The following is a 26,926-nucleotide window of genomic DNA, read 5'->3' as shown; positions in this document are numbered from 1 at the left end:
GGGGATGGGTCAGACTAAGCAGAAGGGAATAGTGAGACTGTCATCGGGAATCTCGGACATGTAGAGTGTAAACATCTTCAAGCATACTGGCCGATTGTATTACAGGTTTGTCAGGACAAAAGCATATTGTTGTCAAAGGAATCTGTACCAGTGGTGTGAGCAACTGTGAATTAATTGGATCGCTTGTCTTTGCTTCTTCATGCTTGCTGTGCTCGCTCCTCTTGGATATGTAAGCTGCAGGCCTTTGGGGTTTCAGACGAAACAGCAGTTCTTTTAGCTATAGTAGCAAATAGTCAATTTATTTCACAGCATGGTTTTCGGCAAAACAGTTAGCTTTGAGAGTATCAAGCTGTGCAGCAATAATAAAAAATAATTTGCTCTTACATAACAATTTTCATTTCAGAATTCTTCTGCATTTGCACCATCTAGATGTATTTCCTGTTAAGACCTCAGCGAGGACAGCGGAGGGGCCGGGCAGCGCTTCTGCCCTTGTCCACTGGGAAGTGGCGGTCACGGGAGCAGGGGGCCTGCTTCAGCACCTGGAGTGTTGGACAGAACTCGGAGGCCTCTTGGCTTTTAGCAATTGGCCTGGGTTGTGATTTGCTTTTTAAAACATGTGCGCATGCGTTTCCCGGCCCAAGGGTCTCTGTCTTTCGCTGGCGTTCCCAAACTGGGGCACTCGGGTAGACGGGGCCTCGGTCCCGAGCCGGGATTGTGCCCGGGGCTGTGCCCACTGAGAACTGCTGGCGTCGCGGCCACCTCCCCTCTGGCCCCGCCAGACGCTGCCAGGCAGCGAGAAGAGGCGACAGGCTTTGCCTAAGGAGCTGGTGGAGGCCGGGCGGGGAGGGCCGCAGTGCGGTTTGCAGGGTGAAGAGCAGCACACGTCGGGTGGCGGCCCCTTGGGGGGGCTGGGAGGGCGACTTCCCGGAGCTCAGGATGGCGCTGGCGAGAGGTTGATTTTTGGAGGAGCATGTTTTGGGTTGAGAAGGACCAGGCAAGGAAGGAATTTGAAAATGGCCACTGTGAGGGAGGAGCACGTGCAGCGGGGCTCTCTCTTCCTGCCAGGCCCTCTGCCTGGTGTGCAGCCCCCTTGGCACTGCGGAGGCAGGGCTTGTCTGAGGCCACCCTCGGAAGCCAGCGCCTTTGACCTCCTTTGACAGAGGCTCACGGGATACTGCTCTGCTCTGTCAGCTCTTCACTGACCACGGATTTGATCTCTGTCGGCCTCTTTCATTTTCTTTCTTTCCTACCGTCAAGTTCATCTTCCATAACCATTAAGCAAACTTGTCTTTACCCTTCTTAACCAGTGTTTAGCCTGCTGGCTCCTCCCTTAATACTCCAGTGCGCATTCCAGGTAACCGTATGTAAACCTTGCGGGGCTGGGTGGTTACTAACTTTTTAGTGCTAACTGTAGTCCAGGGACTGTATTTAGTGTCTCACACTGTTCTTCAGCCACTGCTTGCTCTAGCTTAGTTTTGTGAATGGAAAACCTGAAACATCTTAGTTAGGGAGCAGCTAGCTAGGGAATGGCAGAGTTGGGGTTCATATTCACATCGCATGTCTTTTTTTTTTTTTTTAAAGATTTATTTATTTATGTGTACAGAGCTGGGGTACAGGCCAGAGGTGCAGGGGCGGTGAGAGGCTTCACCAGAGACAGAGTGGGGAGCAGAACAGGCCGACTGACAAAGTACACTACTGAGGGGAGCAGCGGGCGGGTCAGGAGAGGTCTGCCGCGCCCTGTGGGTCACCTCCGAGGTGGGAATTGAACTCATGCTGAGTGCTTCTTAGTGCTCTGCTTACCCGCTGTGCCATCAGGGAGGGCGTCATGGTCTTTTTGCCATTTGCCCAGCGACATAAAAGAGAGCATCATCTGGCCTGTAGATACCGTCAGGTATAAAAATCAGCCTAAATACAAAAAATAGTATAGAATATGCTTGAACTTTAGGTCAGATCTTAAGTTCCCGTCTGGGGTAAGATGACTGTATCAGTAGAAATCACCGAAGACCTAGGATTAGTCTTAGCAAATAAACAGTTGAGAAAAAGTGAGAATTCTAGTTGTGTCCAGACTGGAGCATGTGGTAGCCATTCAGGCATGGTGCGGCAGTGCTGGGAAGCGCTGCCCCACACACACCTGCCTAGAGCCTGGGTCACACTGACAGAATTGACCGAATTACAGATTCAAACCAGACACGACACAGCCCTCTGGACAGGGGCAGGGCGCAGAGACAGAGGAGAGAGCCCGAAGCTACCCTGCCTCGTGGGCAGCAAATCCCACACTAATGGGCTTGCAGCACACACGGGCAGTTGCCACGTATAAGGTGGCAGAAGGATCTGGTTGGGGCAAGGCTCTGATTCCAGAGTGCAGGGTTTCCTAATTCCAAGCAGGGATGGGTGTGCGTCGAGCTGGGCAAACTTGTGAGAGCAGCACAGGGAGTGAGCAAGAACCCGAGCAGGCGAGCAGCCCTGGGCCCTAGTACCAAAGGAGTCTTGCTTGCTAGTACCAAAGGAGACTTGGGAGCCCCAGTGTCCTGGACAGTGTCTTGGATCTGGAGGCGGGTTAGCAGCTAAGAGCTTGTACAAAGGCGCAAAAGCTGCTTGAGTGTCGGCCACTTGGCATTGGGGGGAGGGGGAGCAGCTTAATCCATGGCAGCCATAGTGAGTAGCCTTGGAAATAGCAGAGCGAAGGAGGCTGAGAGGAACATATTAAGGTTGGATTCAGTCAGGTAAAGCAGTGAGAAGCAGAAGCTGTCTGGCTGGAGAGTCAGGGTGACTTCAGGCGAACCGACTACTCACTGGCGCTTAGCACCTATATTCTTTTGTCTGAATGTTTAAGTATAGTTAGGCTGGCTGGAACCAGCTTGATCTACTGATGGCCACTGGGAAACTGTCCTGCTAATTACTTACCCCCAGGTCATTACTGAGTACCTGCATTGAGAAAATAGCTAAGCAAGCGCTTAGCTCGCTAAACCTGACCTCTCAGGACAGGGTGATTTCATGTAATTCACAACAGAGCAAAGTCTGTACATGAATTAAGGAGAGCAGAGAAGCAGGGATAATTATCCTGTCTTTTCTAACATTCTCTTGTACAGTTACTAAGAAAACTCATTTTTATGCAGAGATAATAATATTTGAGCAAGGGAGTTAGAGAAGTATGGATGGGCAGTTTGGAACTCACTGGCATAGAAAGAAAGAAGTAACTGAAGTTTGCAAGAATAAAGGAAGTGCTGATAGGAGTAACTGCTCTTGTTCTAAATTAAACAAACAACAAAAAATCAAAGCGCACATTTAATCCCTGCTTTTCAGTGGCTGTTCCAAACCTTCTTATGGCCACATGAAATTGGTCTAGTACAGTAAATTGTTTCCTTTGACAACTGACTTCTCCTTCAAGTGATTGTTTTATAGTTTTGTCTTCCAAGTTCTTCTTTAAATATGCACCCATCATACTAGATTATATTTAATCCAGTCTCTTATATAACTACTATCATTTTGGATTGTTCTCAATTCCAGTGGAATTAGGATTTCTTAGAACTGTTTGGTTTCTTGGCTTGTACAATAGGCCCAGAAAGGACTTGGAAGGTGCCTAATGACGGAGGGCAAGGTCTCTGGCGCCTCGCCCAGAGCAGCACGGGGTTTGGGGTATCTGCTCCCATGGTCGGATCGTCTCCAAGTTGTTATATACACAAGCCTATTTTTAACAATCATCTTTCCTTCTTCATTATTGCCAGCTCTGGGATCAAATACTTCAGGTTCTTGCCTGCTTTAAACATGCCTTCAGATCTCTGTAATTCAAATTGAAATGTCTAAAAAAGGAATGTATCTTTTAAGGATAGAGTGCCTTGTTTGTGCTGGGAAACTCCCAATTAATGTTTTATAATTATTTGTTAGAAAACGAATTCATTCCTCTTTAACTCCGTGAAGATGGTCTGGTGAAATTCATGTTCATTGTAATGAGCGAGTTAATACGATAAAGTACTTACAGCAATGCCGGCCTATTGTAAGTGCATGTGACAGTCAGATATTACTCTGAACTCTTCTTTGAACTGAGGACTGAGAGTCATAGTTTGGCCAAAACCATATAATAACTCAAATTTACTATTCCCAACTCTTGAATTTACCTCTGATAACATTTACTCATTGCCAGACATAAAATGTTGACGTAAACTGTTGACATATAAAATGTTGGTGCCTCACGACGGGAGACATCCAGATGGCCAGCAGACATGTGAACGATGTTCTCATTAGGGAAATGCAAATCCAGACACAGTGGGAGTTCACTGTACTCCGATGGGGATCATCAACATGTTAAGAAATAAGTGTTGGTACCTCAGTAACATCTTTAAAGATAGATCACCTAAAGCAAGGATAGTGAAAGAAAGGATAACAGCTGGGACTAAATCAAATTGAAGAGCTTCTGTACAGGAAAAGAGACACTACATAAAACAAACAGACACCCCACTGATGGGAGAAAATTTTTGCATATAATATGAATGATAAAAGACTGATCACAAAGGTATACAAAGAGATGACAAACTCAACAAATATAAAGTGAACAATCCCATCAAAAAATGGGCAGAAGAGCTCCAAAGACACTTCTCCAAAGAAGAAATGCAGATGGTCAAGAGACATATGAACAAATGTTCAGCATTACTTGTAAAAAGGGAAATGCAAATCAAAACAATTAAGATACCACCTCACACAAGTGAGAATGGCACATATTAAAAAAAATAAGCAACAATAAATATTGGTGAGAGTGTGGAGAAAAAGAAACTCTCTATACTGCTGGTCGGAATGCAAACTGGTACAACCACTATGGAAAGCTGTGTGGAGCTTCTGTATGATCCAGCAGTTCCACTCCTAGGTATCTGTCTACCCAGAGGATACAAAAACAATAATTCAAAAGGACACCTGCACCCCACTGTTTATTACTGCTTTGTTTACAATAGGGAAGACATGGAATCAATTCAAATACCCAAAAGTAGATAACTGATCAAGAAGATGTAGTACATATACACAATGGAATATTACTCAGCAATCAAAAAGATAAACTCATGCCATTTGTGGCAACATGGATGGAACTGGATAAGATCATTCCTAGTGAAATACGTCAGAAAAAAAAAGAAAGATACTGGATGGTTTCACTCATAATAGGAATGTAAGGGATCAGGAAAAAAAGAATATATATAGATATAGTAATTTTAATAAAGTAAAAAAGAACATCAAAAACTAACAAGTATTCTATGGTGGTGGAGAGGGGACCAAGACCAAAATGGGGGTGGGAAGTGCACGGGACTACAATTGAGATGAAAGATGTACAAAATGAAGAATAATGTAAAAAAAAAAATGTTGGTGCAGATTTAGAGAAAAAGGGAATTGTTGTACACTGTTGTTGGGAATGTAAATTGTATAGCCACTTTGGAAACGTTATGGTGGTTTCTCAAGAAATAGGAAATAGAATTATGATATCAACTGGTAATCTAACTTCTGGGTGTTTACCTGAAGAACTTGAAAGCACTCATTTGAAAAGACACACGTATCCCTGAGTTCATTGCAGTACTGTTGACAATACCCAAGGTATAGAAGCAACTAGTGCCTGACAGTGGGTTATGGGTTCAGAAGATGTGATAAATGTACTACGCAGCCATGCAAAGGTGAAATCATGGCATCTTTCACCATTTGATTGGCTCTTGAGGGAATTACGCTAAGTTAAATAGGTCAAAACGAGAAAGGCAAACATCGTAATTCCCACTCATTTGTGGAATAAAAAGAAAAGCAAAAGCAGTCAAATACACAACAAAAATAAACCCTTATGCTCATCGACAAAATGGTGGCTACTGGAGGGGATGGAAGGAGAAGAAACGGGTTGGTAGTGGATGGTGACTGGATGCTTGTGGTGGGTGTGGTATGAAATGCACACTTGCTGAGGTGAGAAACAACACCTGAGGCCTGTAGGTCATCAGCTGAGATTACCTCAATAAAAAGAAAAAAAAATGTTGGTGTCTCAGTATGTATAGCTTTGAGTCTGTTGAATTTTGGGGAGCTTAAATGGTAGAGGCAGTCGAGGGGTTCTGTTGTATAGTGACAGTGTCCATTGAGATCACCTCTACCTGGCTTGGCATTATCTGCATTCCAGAACCCACACTATTAGAACGGCTGCCATCAGGAGTATTGCCACCTTTTAAAGTGGCAGAAGGGAACAGAGCCCAGGGAACCACATTTAAGATGCCTTTCCGGAAGCCACTCTGCTCACAACTCATTGGCCGGAATGAGTCATTTGGCTCCGTATTTTTTTTTTTAAGATTTATTTATTTATTCATACAGAACTGGGGTACAGGCCAGAGATGCGGAGGGTGAGAGAATTCACCAGGGACAGAGTGGGGAGCAGAACAGGCAGATCCATGAAGTACACTGCTGAGGGGAGCAGCGGGCGGGTCAGGAGAGGTCTGCAGCGCCATGTGGTCACTTCCGGGGCAGGCGGGGATCGAACTTATGCGGAAGCGGCTTCAGCTTCTTTTGCAGTGCATTAACCTGCTGCGCCACCAGGGAGGGCCTGGCTCTGTAATTTAACCACAGAGGGCCAAGTACGGCCTTGTCACGTGTGTTCAGGTCGGGATGGCAGGTGGCGTCAGGTGACCTGCACTGGTGACAGTCACACTAGATTAATTGGATTCATTATCCGTTGCGCTCCTGACCAGCCGTCTGAGAAGCATATGCTGTTACTCACTAGGGAGGCCAGGCAGAGGCTTCCGCATCAGCTATTAAAATTCATCTCCACTAATGAGAAAAGAGCTCAGAAGCCACCTGGCAATGATGTAGAGCTTGCTTTAAGTTCAATCTCCATTAAGTCATTCTTGCTGTAAAGTTCAGCGTGTGACACACATTAAGTTAGTGCTGTGATTTTTGCACATGAAAGGCGAGGAAGTTAACGGTTTTAAGGAAATATGCTGGCATTTGATGGGTAGTATTTATAAACTATGAAGAGTTTGTCATGAACAGTAGTACTAGTCTGTTGTTGCTTACTCTACTCATGTAAAATGCTCATTTTTTCCAACTATCAAAATTTCTTAGGACAAGTTTTATAGAAACTGGTAATGGCTTAAGGCATATAGGGAACTGTCCTATGAACTTCGGGAGAGGACCATGGTAGATTTGGAAAGCTCTGGGTGCAGATACACAGTGGCATGAGTAGAGTGTGGGGAGAGCCCACCCTGAAGTGCCTTCATGTGCAAGGTGTTCGACGTTACCATATAGGGGTTGGGGGGCCGCTGCAGAGTTTTGAGTAGGGGTGACAGAGTTGTGTAAAGATAGCTGTAAAGATACTCTGGGTGATAAGGTGAGGATTTAAAGGACATGGGCAAGTGGGTGGGAGACTGCCAAGTTATGTAAGAGAGCCGCAGTGAGAGATGGGGAGAGTTAGTGGCCATATGGGTTTCAAGGGAGCCGAATTGGAAACTGTTTACCAAGACAGAGAATAGAGTATAGACTGTAGGTGGTGAGGGAGGAGGAAGCAGCGAGCACGATGCCTGCATTTCAGGCTCAGGTCGTTGAGGCGGTGACGTGCCATCTGTTAGGGTCGGAATCCGGCTCAGAGGTGAGAGTACGAGATGAGTTGGACATGTTGTGTTGGCAGTGGCTGGAAACACACAGGTTGATAAAGCTGGAAAGTGGGTACTGGGATGTGGAGTTTCGGAGTATGATCTTGGTGGGGTGAGGATTTGGGTGACTAGGGACTCCTCAGCAAATTGCCTGGGTTTGTTTTATGGAGAGATAAGATCGTTGAGGGTGGGTATGATGAGGAAAAGTATCTGGTTGAAGGGACTGAGCAGTGGCTAGAGAGGAAGGGGCCACCACAGGCACTGTGGCCAGAAGAGGAAATGTCCGGCCATGCCCTGTTGCTGACAGACTCAGTGAGAAATTTTATGAAAAAATTAGACTTGTCTGATGTGGAGCCAGTGCCGCAGGCCAGCTTTTGTGGGCAGAGACAAATCATAGCGCGGGAAAACGTGCATGAAGGAAGGAGGCTGGGAAGGGAGTGACCCGAGAGGAAGGGAGATGCTGTGGCTCTCATTCTGGTTTGAGAGGAACTACTTAAGTGTGGTGTCTCAGTTGGGTTTCCTGGCTCTCGAAAGAGCTCTCGATGGGGATTCTCGCCCAAGAGGCTATTTATGTGAAAGATTTCTGAAATATACCAAGTTATTTAAAATTTTTTGGTAAAGTCACCGCACAGATCAGAAATTAGAAGTAGAGAACAGAGTACCAAGGATGAACTGGATTGAGTGCTCGAGGTCGGGACTAACTTGCGGAGAATGACTTCACTGGGCAGGGCACGGACAGAGGGTGGAAGCAGGGCTGTGCCCCAGGAAAGCCAGGCCAGGCTGTAGGTGTTCTGGAAACAGTGGCCAAGGCCTCGGGGGCAGCCAGCTTGTTCTGTTAAAGACTAAATAGTAAATGTTCTAGACTTTCTGGAACATGCGGCTTTGTGACAACTCAACCCTGCTGAGCTGACTCCTGTTCTGGAGCCTCACTGGCCCTTGTGAGGTCCTCACCCCATCCTCGCAGGGCACCGCGTGAGTCTCTAGCCAGACCCTGTGGTCTGGTGCTAAGCAGCATGACAGCTCTGCTGGGGAAGCCTGATGGCCTGGGCTGTGGTTCAGTAATTCAGTGGATAGTTTTTGAGCCTTTTGCTTTTGAATCAGAAAATGGTCAAGAGTCTCTATGGTTAGTGGTTTCGTTTTTTCAGTTTTCTCTAGTAATACATGTGAACTTTGAATCTTCAGCTTACTGAGAATGCTAATAGTTATCATTGTTTTAGATTCTTTTTGATCACATTAGAAGTAGCACTGCAGCTCAGGTTCTAAGATACATATTTTGGAAGCATGGGAGGCTGAAGGGGCTCGCACTGGCCCCCGTGACTTTCTGGCATGACTCTCCTTACCGCCACGTGTCCAGCTTCTTGGTCACTTTCTCATCCTCAGTCCTCAGGCTCTCTCCTTACGCTTCAGGCCTTTTGGTCATCTGTGTACTTACGGAGTGGGTAGCATGAATCCATGCTTGTGGTGATCAGAGCAATGATAAGCATTTCTCCATTCAGTCCTTCCTACGTACCAAGCTAGTATGACTGGAAAAAAATTGTCAGGGGCATGGGATGTAATGGAGGGGGACAGCAGTGGGCCAGCTAAAGGTCAGTGCTTCAGGCACTGATTACGATCATTTCAGAGGGATGACTGTAAAGCCTTTGCTCATAGGAAGTGAGATCGTGACCAGGAACCAAGATTTCCAGCAGATCGGAACACAGGAGGGAGGCTTGAGATAAGCGATTTAAAACCCAGTCCATGCTTGCGACTCCTCTGTCAGACTGGCCGAGCACTTAACAGCGAGTTAAGTCAGGCCTCATGCTCTGTCTCTCCCCTGTTCCCCCCGCCCCATACCTCTCCACCACCCCTCACCGAGTATCAGAGAATATGTTGATTGGAAATGCCTCCTGTGGCATTTCTTTGTAATGTTTCAGTTTATTTATTTATTTTTTGTTTTTATCTTAATGTCCTTTGATTTAGTGAGTTAAATGGTCTTTCTGTTGTCTGTTTTCTTCTGGAGGCCCCAACACCGTAGCACACCATGTTCAAGTCAAGGCAGCTCAGACGAGTCCTTCAGCTCTTTGTTGCCAGTTATATTCTTACTCCTTCGTGTGAGACAAAGGCCTTTTGTGACCTCTGCGCTCCTCGGCACCCCTACTACTTCCAGTGTAGCTTTAGCTTTCGGCACCACACACTGACTCTTCGGTACCCCTGTACATGCAGTTGGCCTGCAGCTTCTTTCCGCACAGCGCGCGTCCTGTGAGTGCCTCTCCTCTCTCCCTCGCGGCTCTGAGGACCAGGTTCACAGGTGGCTGCCTCCGTGGAAGCCTTCACCGTTACTAATGAAGGTTGCTGGGAGACTAAATTGAAGTAGTTGAGGTGTGACTCACCCCCACAATAGAGCCCTCCAGATGGTCTCTGATCACATTCTAATGGCATTTCATGTTTTATTCTGGATGTAATTTGTGTGGCCTATTATGAACGCCTCCCACTGGATGATGTTAAAAATGGCCACCGCCCCCGACCCAGTACCTGTTATGTGATAGGCAGGTACTTCCCGGGAACACCATGCATGGCAGATACATGTCGCTATGCAAGACGGACTGAGCTGTGCTGATTTCCATCCTTGTGTGCTTATTCATAAACAGATCGGAGCAGATGGACTTCATTCATGAGGGGGCAGTGTCTGGCGGTAGATTAAGTCAGTCCCGAAATCAGAAAATTCTTAAATTTGAGTTTTTGTTCATACTTCACCTTCCAAGTATTTATGTCAAGGCTATCCAGAACTCAGAAAATAGATTGGTGTCACTTTTATTATTTAGTTATTTAAAAAAATTAAAAGTATGTTTTCTTAAAATAAAATACATTGAAACTGGGGTACAACAATATCAGTCAGTTATGGTTTCTTCTCATAACTCATTTTTGTGACGATCATTTCACAAATATTGTTTCTGACATTTACACTGCACCAGCTAAGATAACATTTCTGTGAGAATAACAGGCACCGTGCTGTCTCATGGGACCTTCAGGGCTCTAACTGCTAGGTCTGACTGGGTTCAAGGAGGTTTATTTTAAAACCTGTTCTTTGTTAGGAACTATAAGGAGATTTAATGGCTATGTTAACACTTGGCAGCCACATTAATGAATACAAAAGATGGAAGTGCTTTTTTAAATTACTTGTTTGCAAGTTAAATTCTGTTCTTTCAGTAGAAATTAAGTCATCTCTTTCACTGAGTTCATTTGGAGGAAACCACCACTTGTGTGTATTATAGCTGCTTTTGTTTTAGAATTAATAAGTTAATTGACTTCCCTAAATAATTTCCATTTCCTTTTTAGTTATTTTATGCCTTTCTTGCATGTAAGACCAATAATCACTTTTCATTTTCTTTTCTTTTCTTCCAACTTTGCCTTGAAGTTTTCTAGTGACATCTATTGTTGCTCAGAAACTGTTTTTAGAAAAGAGAATTGCTCCCTTTCAACTTGCTGTTTTTTAGCATGAGGTGCAGGGACTTGGAAGTTACTTGCAAAGAGGGGATCTCAGGAGTAATGAGGAAAAGTCCAAGAAAGAAAATTTATATAAATGTTGATATGGAAGAACATGTCTGTTATATGAACTGCCAAAACTCTTCCAGTCTCATGTTCAATAAATTTCATGAATTCTTGACTGTCATAGAACTGCATTTATTGTATTGTGTATGCACTATACTTAAAGATTGTCATCCATAGAAGTGTTTGACTGATGTTTTGTATTTTAAAAAGCAGAAAACCTATTCTCAGACCATCTCAGTTATTGATTGGGTAAGAGTCATCTCTCCTATTCTAACTGCCCACTACAAGAAAGGTGACCATTCCCTGGAAGCAGGGAATGCCTTCAACACTCCCTATAATTTTACATCCGTAATGTCTAGCTTTTAATTAGAAAAGATTACCATATGTACCAGGAAATTAGACAAATCACTGAAATTCAATAGAGAATGTGACTGTAAGAATATTTCAAGGAACAAATAATCAAGAACTTGCTAGAAACCTATGTTACACATCAGACCATAGACTTGAGAATCTAAAGTAAGCCCACATAAGAATAACACAAAGGAAGTCATATATGAACACATCATAAAACCTATCAAAACAAAGAGAACAATTAAAAGATGATAGGAAAATAGACTACATTCAAAGGAACAACAGTTAGACTGACAGCTGACTGTCCAGTAAAACTGATGGAAGCCAGAGGATGATAGAATATCTTTAAAATGCAGAATGATGGTAATTGCCAAACTGGGTATCTATTCCCAGTGAAGGTATTCTCTAAAATTGAAGGCAAGTTTAGAATACACATTTCTTGAAGTGTACAGCAAATGGTTAGAAGAAAAAAAGAAAATGTTTATTATTTCTATTATTTACTAGAGAAGTTGAATCTTTCATTCAACATTTGTTTTAAGAAAGGAAAACTCTAGGATCAAATGACTTTGCTAGTGAATGCTTAAATATTTAAGAAAGGTAAAAAAAACACTTACTTGCAAAACTCTTCTGGAGAATAGAAAAATGGTTTTACGAGACCAGCATATCCTTGATATCAAAAACTTGGTTGTTGATACAAGAAAGTTACATAAAAATTCCTCTTATGAGCAGAGGTGCAACTTTCCTTTAAAAAATTTAAAAAATAGATAAGAGAAGGGATAATACATTAGGGCAGTGGGATTTATTCCAGAATACAAGGTTAGTTTACTATTCAAAACTCAGTTGGGGAAATGCTGGTCCTAAGTTTCAGTGATGCAAGACATGTTCTGGAGCTCTGGAATCCAGCATAGTGTCTATAGCTAGCAGTTGTATACTGTATATTTAAAATTTGCAAACAGAGTAGGTCTATATTAATTGTTCTTGCCATGAAAATAAGATAAAACAACAAAGAGGATGGGAAGAGACTTGGGGGTGAAAGGTATATCTGTGACTTTGATGGTGCTGGTGATGAGTCCATCAATGTGTATTTGTCCCCCAACTTATCAAGTTGTTTATGTTAATATGTATAGTTTTTTTTACTTCAACTACATTTCAAGAAAGTGGTTAAAATAGACAAAACGCAACATAATCACATTAATAGGAGGAAGGGGAAAAAATCACTGTTGCCTTAATTTTTCAGAAAATTATTCTGGTAAAATTTAATGATGATTCGTGATCAAAAATCCTAGCAAAAATAGTCATACAAGAAATCCCTTAATATGATAGCCTTTCTACACAAACCTGTGAAATCCTGCAGCAGTGAAGGTTACTCGGGGCATTGTGGGAATGAGCAGATGCTCACTAGCCCTGCTGTTATTCCACACTGGACCAGAGGTCACAGCCAATGCGTGGGAAAAAGATACAGCCAGTTTTTTCTCAGTGCTGTCAGAGACTGACTTAGTGGAAGGACATATAACAAAGCTGGGCATTGAAAAATAATGTTGTTTTGTTCAACATGAACACTTAGCCCCGTACACATTAAAGTGGAGTGAGGCTGAATGAAATGATGTTATTTGAGGACCTGCAACCTAAGAATTGGGTAAAGAAGACAAAGGTCATTATTTTCGGACTAGTTTTTTATGTTACAAGACCTAGAATAGTCAAGGTTGCTATACACAAAGTTAACCTAGAAAAATGACAGGTATCCCTATATAATTGCAGCAAACCGGTAATTAAAATATCATACCGTTTCCATTAGCATATAAAGAACAAATACTTAGGAAAAATATAATGAAAGGTTTGCAAGACCTCAGTTTGTTTAAAGGAAAATTTTCATGGTTTTATTGCATCATGAGGCATCGAAACACCCCAATAGGCCAGTCTGTGTCTGGGCGTTGAGACAGCTGCTTTCTCCTTCACGTCTTTGGGCTGTTGCAGCCACTTGTCAGTAGGTTAAAAAAAAGGGGGAGCGAGATAGACAACCTTTCCCACTAGCCACGGCTTTCGAGGCACGCACGGGTCTGACACGCTCCTGTCAGAGATATCGAGCCCAGTGGCCACACCTCGTCACCGCACCCGGGGCCCCCAGCACCCCAGGGCACCCGCGTGTGTGCCCAGCCCCACCGTGGCTCTGCTGGTTTCTGTGTGGTGTTCGGCGCATCTAGAGGAGTGTGAATAGCATCAGGGGTGGGGGAAGAGGAAAAACAGCATGAGTGCCTCGAAGCTGTGCCCGGTGAGCCTGACAGTGGCTGGGGCAAAGCCGAGATTGTGGGTCTTCATCAGTTGGGCTGTCCGTGACCCAGGGTGGGGTCTTCCTTGGCCTTGAACTGGTCCAGCACCACGCTGATGGTGCAGCTGTCTGTGTGGCTGACCTGCGCCGAGAGGCTCTGCTGGCTTTTTGGAACGTAAGACTGGGCAGCTTCTCCACCGTGGAGTGCCCCCGGAATTCTCCCCTTCCCACGCAAGGCACGATGCCTCAGTGTGAGCTGTGCCTAGCCAAGTCCGTCGGTATCAAGTAGCTGGCGGTAATCCTGAGTGAAGCTGGGGCCCGTCTGCCCCAACATGCTTGTCTCCCGCTCTGGAGCGGCACCTGGCCTTGCTGGAACTCAAGGGGCAGGCACAATGGTGGCGGCAGCAAGCCACACTGGTCTGCCAAGACCTCAATTTTGGAAACTAAATTGAAAGAGCTATTAAGAGAAATTGAAGAAGCCCCAGCTAAGTTCTCATGGATGGTAAGGTTCAATGTGGTAAAAAGGTGAATTTTTCCTAAATTCACCCCTCGATTCACTATAGCCCTAGTCAAAACTCCAGCAAATACTTGTGTGTAAGTGACCAACTTACTCTAAATACAGGTCACACTATAAAAGATAAAAAAATGTAACTTTAAAAAATTAATTTATTGTGTAAAAGAACTGGGCTGAGGGCCAGAGGTGCGGGGGTGGGGTGAGAGGACTCCCCAGAGACAGAGTGGGGAGCAGAACAGGTGGATCCACTCAACTCTATTGCTGAGGGGAGCAGCAGGGAGACAGGGGAGGTCTGTTGCACCATAAGTAACTTACCTCCCTGGCCAAGGGTCGAGCTGAGGCCTCAGTGGTGACAGTGCTAAAACTTAACCCCTAGGCCACCAGGGAGGCCCCTTGACCCAGGTATAATTTTGCAGAACAAATCTGAAGTTCTTCCACTCTCTGCTCTGAGGGTTTTCATAAGGTGAGCCCAAGGAAGACAGTGCGGCGTGGTGACAGGAAAGGCAAACATGGGACATTGTCAGCTTGGTCCCGGCCACCTCAACACAGCGGGTGATGCCATCAAGCTGGCCACCCATTTTCTTTGGTTTCCCAGCACAGATGGAAATCATGTTTGCGCTGTGTGTGGGTTTTTTTTTTTTTTTTTTAAGATTTATTTATTTGTGCATCCAGAACTGGGGTACAGGCCAGAGGCTCAGGGGAGGTGAGAGGCTTCACCAGAGACAGAGTGGGGAGCAGAACAGGCAGATCGAGGAAGTACACTGCTGAGGGGAGCAGCGGGTGGGTCAGGAGAGGTCTGCCACACCATGTGGTCACCTCCGGGGCAGGCGGGAATCGAACTCATGCTGAAGTGGCTTTAGATTCTCAGTGCAGTGCTTTAACCCGCTGTGCCACCAGGGAGGGCCCTGTGTGTGGTTTTTAAGTGTGCAGTTGCATGTCTAAAGAAACAGCGTATGCACCTTGATTAAAAAATGCTTTATTGGTAAAAATTGTGACCCTTCATCTGAGCTTACAGCAAGTTGTCAAGTACATATATTAGATCAAGTAATTTTGTTGTAAATGTCCTAGTCAAGTTGAACAGATTTGGTCATAAAATTGAATATTTCTTTCCATTTCTAGACCTGCCTCCCATCCTTGCTCCTTGGTGGACCATGTATATTTTCCCCAGGGATTTCACTCTAGTGTCAGAGTCTTGCAGGTGGTGTTAACGATCTGCCCTCTGACTATGGGCGATGAAACCGAGCGTGTTTCAGTTGGGCTTTGAACAGCAAAGCCAGGGCTGCAGGCCCGAGGGCTCTGGCTGCTTCCTCAGGGCACCGTGTTCTGGGATCGGGGATGCCCGCTCACATCATTGGTGTGGATGCAGTTGGGCTGAGAAGGAGCCCAGTGAACCAGTGGGTAACTGGTTCTGATGAGACCAGAGGCTGATGTTAAAGACAGAGGAGCGTGTGTGTGGGGAAGTTCATTTAACAATGTCCACATGCACCGCCTGACGTAGCTGCTGCATTTACTTTTGCAAATGCTTGCTTAGGACAGGTGTCTGGGTGGCCTTTGCTAGATTTTCTTGGGGTACCTCCTTCCCAGATGTGGCTTTCTGCTGTTGCGGGTTTCCTGGGGTTTGTGCTGGCTGACAGCCTTCACCTCCTTGAATGGAAACAGATAACGTCCCTTCTTCTCCTGAGTTGGAGGTGGGAACTGGTCTCTCTCCGTTAAATGGAAGCAGAGATGCGGAGTCAGGCCTATCCAGGCCGATTGCGGCCATGGAGCGTCCTGGGCACAGCTTCATGTTTGCACCCCCACAATCCTGTTCTAAGAAAGCGTTTTCAGAAGTAAATGTTGCAGGTGCGGCAGGTGATGCATATGGACTGTTTGACCCGTTCAACATTTTTATTCTTGCCAATTTTTTCAAATAACTTTTTATAACTTGGGATTTTTGCTTTCTCACCTCTCTGATCCTGAGTTCTTAGTATTGTACGTTGGAAAAGCTAGAAATATTAAAATAGTGCTTCTAGGGTAAAACATCTGTCAGTATTTCCATTATAAAAAGCAATTTTAAAGGGTTTAGAAGTCAGCTGTAAAAATTTGTTCTTGGCGGATTCTTTGTATACAAAAGTCTCTGCCCAGGATAATTTTCAGAAGAACTTTTGCAATGGCATAAGCTGTGAGGTTATGTGGCATGACCACCTTCCATCGAACTCAGCTTTTCATGCTTCTGTCGAAGGAGGACAAAGATGACAGCTTTTTAATGATTCAGATAAAGCCGTATGAAAATTGTATTTCTAGTCTTTGCTCTTAGGAAAATTGGTTGAAAAATGTTACTGCATCAGAAGACTCAGCATGGCTTCATGTAAAAAGTAATAGCACCACCAAGCCCTGGATAAACCCAAATCTAGATGACTTCAGAATAACTAGCCTGGAATCAGAGCCCACATTTTAGCAGCTGATTTTGAAAGCAGTATTTGGGGCTGCTCCGTGATAGTGTCACCCTAAAGAGAACTTTAGGCCCTGGGGTTGAAAAATAGCGGTTTACTGGCTGGGCTTAGCCATCTACAAAGCCAGAAAGAAAGTGTTCATGGAGAAGCATTTTATGTGTGACTAGAGACTTACCCAGAGAAGTTGGGGTGCCTCTTGTACATGTAACTTTCTTCTGGAAGCTTTGGGCAGGTCTTAGCTTGACAGGAAGATCCCCCCAATGTAGACAAGCCCCTTGCTTCCACCACTGTGAACACTCATGATGTCCTGAGTGTCTTACCGCTGGTGGCAGCTTTGTTTTTATTCTTCTCTGGTCTTCAAAGTTAAATCCACACGCAGGCTGCTGCCAGGGTAATCTCCCGTGTGGCAGCCAGACTGATCTGGGTTCACAGTGGCAGCTCTGTGTGTCAGCTTCTGAGTCATGCACTGCGGCTGTGCGCCTGGAGGCCGCAGGGAACATTTGGGGTCTTGTCGGCTTTCACGAAACATGGGTTGCTGAGAAATATGGATGGTAGATAATGGGCTCCTCCAAGAGGGAGGAGGAACTGCCTCATCAGTGGCAGTCACGTTCCTCCCTCTCCTTCATTCTCTGAAATAATGCTGCTGTAGACAGTGAGGGCCGAAGGAGGTGCAAAGGAGAACAGTGACATCTGGAAACCCTCCAGGGAAGAAAACAACCTCCTCAGACAAACACATTCTCACATCCGGTCAGTGTTTTCTCAAGTCTTAGGAAGTTTGTCAGATTCCTTGAGCCATCTTGTCTACCACGGGCTGCCGCTCTGGCTGTGTGGGGCGGAGGGTGCCTGCCTTGGCTTCAGAGATGAGGCATTTTGCTTCTCTGGAGTCTCCTCCGCTGAGAGGCCTCTTGTCCATCCTTGCCATCAGTGGGCTAGTCGGGCACCCGACTGTCCTCACCCACTGGGAGCACAAGCCTGGAATCTTACGTGGTCGCGGGAGTGTTCAGCTCTCAGCGCTGACCGTGAGCACACGCTTTCCAGAGAAGTGGCCTGTTTCTCTCATTTTGCTTCTCTTGCCCCAGATCTGGCCAGTGGAAGCCCCTGCAGGTTGGTTCCTGTGTGTCCTTTGAACTCCTTTTGTGGAGCTGTTTCAGTCCGGCTCTGTCCCTCACCAGCCCTGGATCAGCATTTTCTCAGGAGCTCTTGTTCCTCTTAGTGTGAAACTAAACTCTCCAGCTCCTCTCGGTGAGCAGCCAGTTCAGACCCTGGTAGCTGCCATGGAGAAACCGTGAGTTCACACTGGCAGCACCAGGGCCAGGGCACCACACCAGGGTGCATCCTCGTCCCCTTCCATATTTGAAACTCCCTTCTCTGCTGCCCGAAACCCAGATCTCGATGCGCCCACTGCACTGCCCCTTGCAGGTGCCCGATTGTAGCCCGTGTGCTGCCCTGCCCTCCCACCTCACCTCTGGCTCAGACTTCAGTCCCTGCTGGGCTCTTGTCTCTGCCCTCGGGGTGGATTTCCTGCCGTCGCATTATTTTGAACAAGTTCTGTGCTGAGTGGTCTGGCACTTCCACCCGGAGCCATACAGCCAGTGCCCAGCGGCATTTGGTGTGCAAGAGCCTTGGCTTACTTGTTGAGGAGGGTGTCGCATCATTTCTGTCTTGCGGGCTCTCTTTTCTCAAACTCTGTGTGCCCGTGTTGTGAGTGGCCACGCTGCAGGCATTGACGTCTTCTGTAAGTACATATGGGTGGCATTCAGGGCTCTCGTTAAAGCCTCCTCTGGGAGTGTATATGAGAGAGAGTGTGTGTATGAGTGTGTGCACGCATGTGTGTTCAGAAGCTTCCAGTCCTAACCGCACCTGTCTGCCTGCTGGCCCTCACCCATGCCTCCTCCCTGGGCTTTTCATACCATTTTCTTCCTCAGCACCCATCCTTCTGCTCATGCTTCTTCCACCATTGTTTCCAGCCCCTTCCGTGGTCCTCTCAGCAGGACACAGTTACTCCTGTCTGTGGCTGGAACTTAGGCCACGCCAGTGATGTTCATTTCTGCTTCAAGATATTTGGGGATGCCCGTAGGGGGCCTTCTCCTTTTTGAGTGTTAGTAGGCCACATTGAGTATTATTTTTCAAAGTGTTTTGTTCATTATTTAGTGTATCTCTCCATAGGGAGGAGTTACTTAACCTCTAGTAGATATCTTTTATATTATGAGATTTGATAAATGTTTATTGCATTTAAAATTTTGTCAGAATGAAAATGATTTGTGTCTTGGTGAGGTGCAGAGAAACAGAATCTCTTATGTTTTTAATGGTGCAGCTACTCAAACTTTCGATATTTTAATAGAATTTTTTGCTGTGAACCCCTTCCCCTCCCAATGTAGATGCTATTTTTTTTTTTTTAAGATTTATTTATTTATCCATACAGAACTGGGGTACAGGCCAGAGATGCGGAGGGTGAGAGGATTCACCAGGAACAGAGTGGGGAGCTGAACAGGCAGATCGTGAAGTACACTGCTGAGGGGAGCAGCGGGTGGGTCAGGAGAGGTCTGCCACGCCATGTGGATCTCCTCTGGGGCAGACGGGGATCGAACTCATGCCGAATTGGCTTAAGCTTCTTAGTGCAGTGCTTTAACCCGCTGCGCCACCAGGGAGGGCCTGTAGATGCTAGTTTTAACTTGGTTACAGAAGAGATTTTTTTGGATCACAGATGTATATGCTATGAAGTTCATGGACTTTAGTGTCTGGTTCTGTGTATTTTAAAATGTGTGCAGATGTGTGAAACCCTCATACCCCCAAATTCCTTCATGTCGTCCCCTATCTAGTCAACACTTTTCCTTGCTCCAAAGTCCCTGCCAACCACCGATCTTTTTTATGTATCTATAGATTTGTCTCTTCAGAATATCGTATAAATGGGATTGTTTTTAACTTGGCCTTTTTTCTGCTAGCCCGAGAACATGAAAGTCACAGTGCCAAGTGTGTTCATTAAGTAGTCCACCTTAGTTTTTACCATCTATCATTTGAAAGCTATTTGGATTTTTTCAGTTTTTGGTGATTAAGAATTAAGGTGCTGTGAACAACAGTGTACATGTCTCCTTATGGACTATGTTTTGATTTCTCTTGATTAAATGTCTAGATGTCAAATTGGTAGCCGAATGTTTATCCTTGTGAGAGGCCACAAACTTGTTTTTCAGAGTAGTTGTACCATTTAGAATGTATGAGGTCCTGTTTCTCTGCATCCTTATCAAGACACAGCATTATAATTTCGACCACTCTTTGGCTGTATGGTAACACTTTTTGTTGCTGTAGTTGTTTGTTATTTTTTGTTTTGCATTTCCCTGATGACAAAATGATGCTGAACATCACTGACCATCTTATGTGTGTGTATGAGTACATACGTATGTGTGTATCAATGTATAGTCCTGTCTGAAATGTCTGTGCAAGCCTTTTATCCATCTTTTAACTGATATTAATTGGTATTTAGTTTGCATTAATGAATTGTAAGACTTCTTTATGTAATATGGCTAGCTGTCCCTTGAAATGTGTGTGTGTGTGTGTGTATGTGGTGTTTAGATCTTCTGTGTCCTTACTGTTTTTTTTTTTTCATAATTATTTCATTAGTTACTTGAAATACCCATGGCTGGGGATCTTTTTCTCCCTTTACTTTTGTCAGGTTTTGTTTCATCTGGTCTGAAACATTTTTGTTAGGTACATAAACATTTGTGGTCATTGTCTCTTACCACATATGCTTTGTTTCTTGTTGTCATGAAATGTCATTCTTGGAGCATGGTAATACCTTTTTCCCCTTGAATTTGACTTTGTCTGATATTAAATAACTACTTCAGTTTTATGAGAATGTATGCAGTGGTGGGAAGAGATCGAGAACATCCACATGCGAACATGGGAAGGTTTGCTGTCGCAAAGGAGAGGTGATGAAATGAGGGTAGAGGTATCACCTGGTGAACAGTCTCCCAGAGAAGAGTGTTCAGAGCTAGATAGTGGTGATTTTATTTGTGGTTTCTTCTTCAGGAGGAGGTAAAGGCTGATGACGATAGACTTTGGTACAGAGTTGATCACGTGCTGGCAGCCACTGATCAAATTTCCAGTGTCAGCTGGCTTTTCAGATACTGACGGTTATTCTGGCCCTAATACTGCACCATGTGAAGTATCCCTGGATTCCGGGTTCTTCCCTGACTGTTGAAACCTGCTCCTGAGCTTTAGGCCTTGCTGTGATATCCTGCCAGAGTCTCTCTCCCGCTTCCCTGCTCTCTTCTGGCTCAGCGCATTCGTTGTCCGCTGCTGAGGCAACTCTGGCTGGATCTGCGTGTTCTGAGGAGCGGGTCTTCCCTGAGGGGAGTCACCTGGTTTCCTACTCCCCTTGGCGGTGGTGCAGAGGTTTGGCTGTACCGGAGTTGGGTTGTGGGAGTTGGGTTGTGGCGAGTTGTTTGGAGAGCATTGCAGGGGGCGGGGAGGGGAGGTGGAGGGAGGACGTGGACAGTGCTGCTTCAGGACTCATGAGCCGGTGGAACAGTGTCCAGTGAACCTAAAGCCTGAATCTCCGTCCCCTGCACCTTCCTCTCCTGCTGTCCAGGCCTGGCGCATTTCTCCAACAGCCTTTCTTCCTAAAATAGTTGAAACAAAATTGAACCATCTTTAAAGAGAGGTGAGTCGTGGCTGGGATTATAGAGAACTAGGAAGAGGGAGCCAGATGCTGCTGTCAGTTCGTCAGAATCTTGTCATCGGAGCAGGTAAAGGCCGGGGTGGCCTGAGGGTGATGTGTCATGGAAGAATTGGCAGGTAAGATTAGAATAGTCCAGAACCACAGTGAGGGCCCACCGCCCACCTTTGAGAATCCTTATCACAAAAACAGAAACAGTAAGTGTCGACAAGGGTGTGGAGAGAAAAGAACCTTGTGTACTGTTGTGGGAACAGAGACTGGTCCAACCCATATGAAAAACAGTAAGATTTTCTCAAAATACTACAAGCAGGCCTGCCAGATGAGCCATCAGTTCCACTCCTTGGTATTTTCCGAAGAATGCCAGAACACCCACTCCAAGGGACGCCTGCACGCCTGCTTATAGTAACCAACTTGCGGAGGCAGCCTGGTGCCTGGGGACAGATGGTGGACCCAGAGGTCACGGCGCATGAACGCTGGACTAGTACTCAGCTGTAAAGAGAGATGAAAGCTGTCACTTGCAGTAACATGGATGGATCTGGAGGCGGGTGATGCTAAGTGGAATACATCAGAAGAAGAAAGACAAATACTGGGTGATTCCACTGATACGTGGAATATAAAGAAATAAAGGAAATGCTGGAACTAAACCAAAACAAAGCCTAGAAATCTGAACGGCAGAATCAAGGCTATCAAAAGGGGCGACTAGGTAAGGGGAGAGGCCCAGGGAACAGTAGTGACCATCCGAGAGGCCATGGTGTGGAACCAGAGGGAGGTCAGGGGTCATGGTGCAGGCATGCCCATCAGGCACGGCCTGTGTATCACAACCAGGGTGTTGGCCAGGGTGGCAGTGACGGGGTGCGTGTGTGCGTGTGCCCACACGTGTAAGAATATCTGCCGTATGTCTTTCAAATGATAGTGTCTGTGGTCATATTTTATAATGAAAAAAACTTGTTGGCAAGCCTTGTCAGGAACTCCCTGTGGAAATATCAGTTGCTTTTCTTGGCTCCAAGGTATTTCCTGAGCAGTGTCCCAAGTGTGCCATTAAGGGATTTGAAAGTTTGTTAAAACATGTGTGGCAAGTAAGTGCTGTCGCTTAAGCCGGGCTGAAGAGCCAAGAACTGCAGACCGGCCCTCCGTGGCGTGGGGACCAGCCTCCGGCAGCCCACGCAGCAGCAAGCCCTGTGGATGGAGGAGGACGGAAACCTCTGGAAAAACTCCAGACCCAGGCTGACAGCACCCCACAGCCCCAGGGGAATGGAAGGGAATTTACTTGCCGGAACAGAATTTTCCAGGGCTAATAAAGACTTGCTCTTTTTATAAAATTTAACATAGCACTCTTCAAAGATGACTTTTATGCTCAAGGAAGTGTTTTTTTTTTCGGTATCAAAGAACAGGAAAACTGAAATGTTTCATTCTGGACTTCGGGTAACCAGCATGGATGGAACTGACTGGGCGTTTTACTTAGGCCCCACTTGGATTGTCTGGCTACAGAGTGTCTCACTTCCCCATTTCTGCAGTACCTTGTGTTAATTTTTAAAGGAAGGGGAAAATGGAGCCAAGCAGTTTCGAAGGCCCAGTTCCTTTTCTCGGTGCTGGTGTGAGTTGCCATTTGCGGTTGGTCTCATTTACGGCTCAGTGTGGATGGTCCCTTCCCGGTCCTGCTCCCGGCTTGGTGCCTCACAGGTCTGCCGGGATCAGCACGTGTCCCTGGAAACGGCTCCCATCCAGAGTCTGTCTCTCTGTGGGGGCGGCAAGCCTTTTCCTGTGAAAACTTTTTTTGTCTTAGGGGGAGCAGTTTATGGTTACATTGGAGTTAATACTCAAACTAGAGTTACAATTTGTATAGATGCAGAGGCCTAGAATTGAGAAAAATGCATTTATTTGTTTTCTAACTATTGGCTAGATTTATATTTGCTTCTTTAGGCGCTAAGTCAGCTGGACAAATTCACTGGTGCCCGTCCTGGGTCATGTTGTGTCAGTTAGACAATATGCCTCTGGCTGCTTAGATGTTTTACATATTTCTTGTAATTAAAAAAAAAAAAATGCTCCCCAACCCCCAGAGCTTCATGGTTGCAGCCTGACGGAGAAGGGGCATCACTGTCTGTCTCATCGTGCGGCGGGTGGCACTGCCCCGTGGCCCAGCCCCACGCCCTGAAGGAGGCAGCAGGCGGCTCCCTGTCTCTCCTTGCTGATGCGGCCTGTAGGCCTCGGCTCCCACGTTTCTGTGTGCGTGTGTGTGTGTGTGCGTGCCCACGCATGCATGTGTGCTTGGAGAGGGAGTGAAAATGAAATGCATGCAGTGTTGCCGTGTAATTTCTGGGGTGCTTTTAGTCGCTGCAAGTTTTTATTTCATGTCGGTCCCTTCCCATTTGACAGCTGCCTGTGTTTTCACAGTTTGCTTTTATTAGCAGCATTTATGTGATGCTTGCTCTAACCTACTCACAGGATAGCACTGGCAGTGAAAAAGGTCATTAGGCCCTCCCTGGTGGTGCAACGGGTCAGGATGCAGCACAGCAAGCTAGCTGCAGCTGCTTCAGCGCCTCTTCAATCCTCAGCCCCGGATCTCACCCACAGGGCGCGGCAGACCTCTCCTGACAGACCCGCCCGCTGCTGCCCTCAGCAGTGGACTTCGTCAGTCTGCCTATTCTGTTCCCCGCTCTGTCTCTGGTGAAGCCTCTCACCACCCTGCACCTCTGGCCTTTACCCAGTTCTGTATGCAGAAATAAATCTTAAAAAATAAAAAAGAAAGGAAAAAGGTCAATGAGTCGATTTCCTCACTAACCTGTGTATGTCCAGAAACTAGGCTAACTCTCTGGGAGAAAGTGCCCACTTGCAGCACGGGGGTGAGGTAGCCGCTCGTCTCGCTTCCCCGGGTCTCTGTGTCCCCATCAGGGGGCAGCGACACGTCCACCTCTCTCAGGAGCCTCCCAGCACCTGTTGGCCTGAGGCGGCCTTGTGTGGCCTTGTGCGGCCTTGCGTACCAGGCCTCCTGTGGGCAGGGGTTTCACTATCCAGCTGTACATGTGCGCTTGTCTTTTTTGCTTATATCTTACATCTTTCTTCCTTTTTGTACAATGCTTGCTTCCTCCTCTCAGGTGTAGTCCCTGCAAATTCCCACCACATTCACCCACATGCCATCGGCAGTGTCCCTTGTGTGAGAACACGTGCCCTCCCCTGTTTTGATCCTGTTCCCTCCCCCTTCCCTGCGGTGTCTCTGATTAATAGTTGCCTGTCAGTTTTTAAATGCATTGCAATTTCTTCCCCTGGCTCCTTGTTGGTCCCCTACATTCTTGCTATCAGTGAAACCATCTGATAGTTTTTTCCCTTCTGACTTACTTCACTGAGCATGATCCTTTCCAGTTCCCTCCATGTTGCTGTGAATGGCATGAGCTTATCTTTTTGATTGCTGAATAATATTCCATTGTGTAACATATCCCACATCATCTAGATGTGCATTTTTCTGTAAAAGAAAAATATATAAGCTTTCCTCTGATTCTCATGGGGATCTGCTAGACTCCAAAGTTGAAAAACTTTGATCGAGGCTTTTCTACTTCTTAACGACCAATCCCACAGAAGATTCCACTTATAAATTCAAGGAAGATTAGGGTACTAGTTTTTAATGTACTTTTTTTTTGTCTGGAAGATGTTCTGAAACGCTCTTGTATGTTGGTAGTCTTCTATATTCACCCTCTCCATTTTTCTACCCATTTACCCATCTATTCAGCCACTATTGAACTACATTGAGTGCAGGTTGCTATAGAATATATAAAGATGAGGACCTCCCTGGTGGTGCAGGGGTTGAAATTTCAGCACTATCAAGCTATTGCCAGCCACTGTGGCCTGAGTTTGGTCCCCGGCCAGGGCGTGACCCACCTGACGCGCAGACCCCTCCTGCCCCCCCCCTCTGTCCCCTCAGCAGGGGATTCAGTCCATCTGCCTCTTCTGCTCCCCACTCTGTCTCTGGGGAATCTTCTCACCAGCAGCCACCGGCCCCCAGCAGCCTGTACCCCAATTCTTGTATCCATAAATAAATTTTTTTTTTTTTTAAAGAACATAGAGATGGGAGGTATAAAGAACTTGAGCGTTCAGTCTTGGCAGCATAAGCCATGTACATGAATGACACCAGTACTGTGAGGGGACCAAGAAGTGCTGTGGAAGTGGCATTTTAGACAAGAGAGAAATTCCTCATGCCTGGGTCTGGAGGGTGGGGGTAGGAGCCAGGAAGACGGCGGGCGGGTCTGGGTTACAGGAAACCCAGGCCATTTGGATGAGGTCTTAAGAGAGCGCTAGGTGCCAGGTGTGTGGAGATGTTAGATGCTCTAGGCATCTGTGGGTCTTTCTCCATTCAGAAGAGACTTGAGAGCACACCACACACGGTATCAGGCCTTGCCATGATTACCTCATGGCATTACCAGTTTGTCAGGAAGAGAAACTTGGAACAAGTCATTTCCTAATGAATTGCCACATTCATTCCTTCCACATACATTTGAGTGGCTACTAAGTGCTTTTTGCTACTGTTAGAATTGGCACAAAAGGGTGTGATGTTCAGAGGAGCATCTAGAACCGACAAAATCTGCTGCTGTTTGTTTCGCTAATGTAATAGGGGAGCGGGCTGTCCTTTCCAGCCATTACACACTGCCCGGTGATTTGACTTGGGGCTCACAGACCTCAGAGCTCTGCCTGGGACTGTCACGAGACACTCAGAGGATGCGTATCTGGATTCCTTCTCTTCCTTGCTTCATTTTTCAGTGGCGATACAGGTGACCCATGAGATCGTGTAGCGCTTCCCTGCCCCGTGGGGTGAGGCCCGTCGGCTGTCCCTGCTGTTCTGACGACGGGCCTTGCGATGGAGAATTACGGGCTTACGCCTTTTCATGAGGACTTGTTCACGCTCCTTTCATTTTTTTCCATTTCGCTTCCATTCCTGTGGTTGGCTTGGGGGAGCAGAGACATGCCCTGTGCAGTCCCTCTTTCCCCCCACCGTCCTTGTCAAGCCTTTGTCATGAGCCCTGACGAAGCAGCTTGGCTCTTCTGGTGCCCAGGGCCTTCTGGGGGAGGGAGGAAAATGGCCATCAGGAAAATGGGCAGTGCCATCGCATTCTTCTCGGGCTTCTGGAGGCGCGGGGAGCCCGTGTCGCGCTGCGGGTGGGTCATCTCCAGATGGTGGGCTGCGCCTCGCACAGCGAGTCTGTATGCTGCCGCGGCCGGGAGCACTGTTGCTTCCTTAGGAGAAGAAAGTCTGGCCCTCCCCTCCCCCTGCCGGATTTAGCAGACTCTTCTGTCTGTCTGCTGCAGGTAATTAAGCCCGAGAACGGTGAGAGAGAGACAGAAGGCGCTGATGGATTAGACCTCCCCGAGGAGCTCCGCGGCGGCCCTCTCCCGCCCCGGCCCCCGAAGGGCGACAGCGACGGCCCTGATGTCATCCTGGAGGCACAGTTTGATGACAGCGACCTCCAAGATGGGCCCTGCCACACACAGCACGAGCTCGTTGACGGCGTCAAGAAGCTCGCGGTCTGCGGGCCCGACGAAGGTGAGTGCGGACCGCTCGCTGGCTGCTGCGCTGGGGGGTCGAGC

General features: G+C 46.5%; 1 protein-coding gene across 2 annotated transcripts in view; it reads left to right on the top strand.

The window, feature by feature from the left end:
* The window catches only part of DIS3L2 (DIS3 like 3'-5' exoribonuclease 2), a 254,468-nt gene that overhangs the window by 47,900 nt on the left and 179,642 nt on the right, over positions 1-26,926 (top strand). For both annotated transcript variants that reach the window (XR_001145689.1, XM_012728140.1), the window contains exon 6: positions 26,648-26,882. Coding sequence is in view for 1 of the 2 variants with exons in the window: in XM_012728140.1 (XP_012583594.1) it covers positions 26,648-26,882 (235 nt within the window). In the remaining variant the exon portion in view is untranslated. The remainder of the gene's footprint in view (positions 1-26,647; positions 26,883-26,926) is intronic.

Source organism: Condylura cristata, unplaced genomic scaffold (genome assembly GCF_000260355.1).
Source record: "Condylura cristata isolate star-nosed mole 26May11 unplaced genomic scaffold, ConCri1.0 scaffold00002, whole genome shotgun sequence".
NCBI lineage: Eukaryota > Metazoa > Chordata > Mammalia > Eulipotyphla > Talpidae > Condylura > Condylura cristata.
The sequence above is the reverse complement of the archived record's forward strand: the minus strand, read 5'-3'. Positions and strand labels throughout refer to the sequence as shown.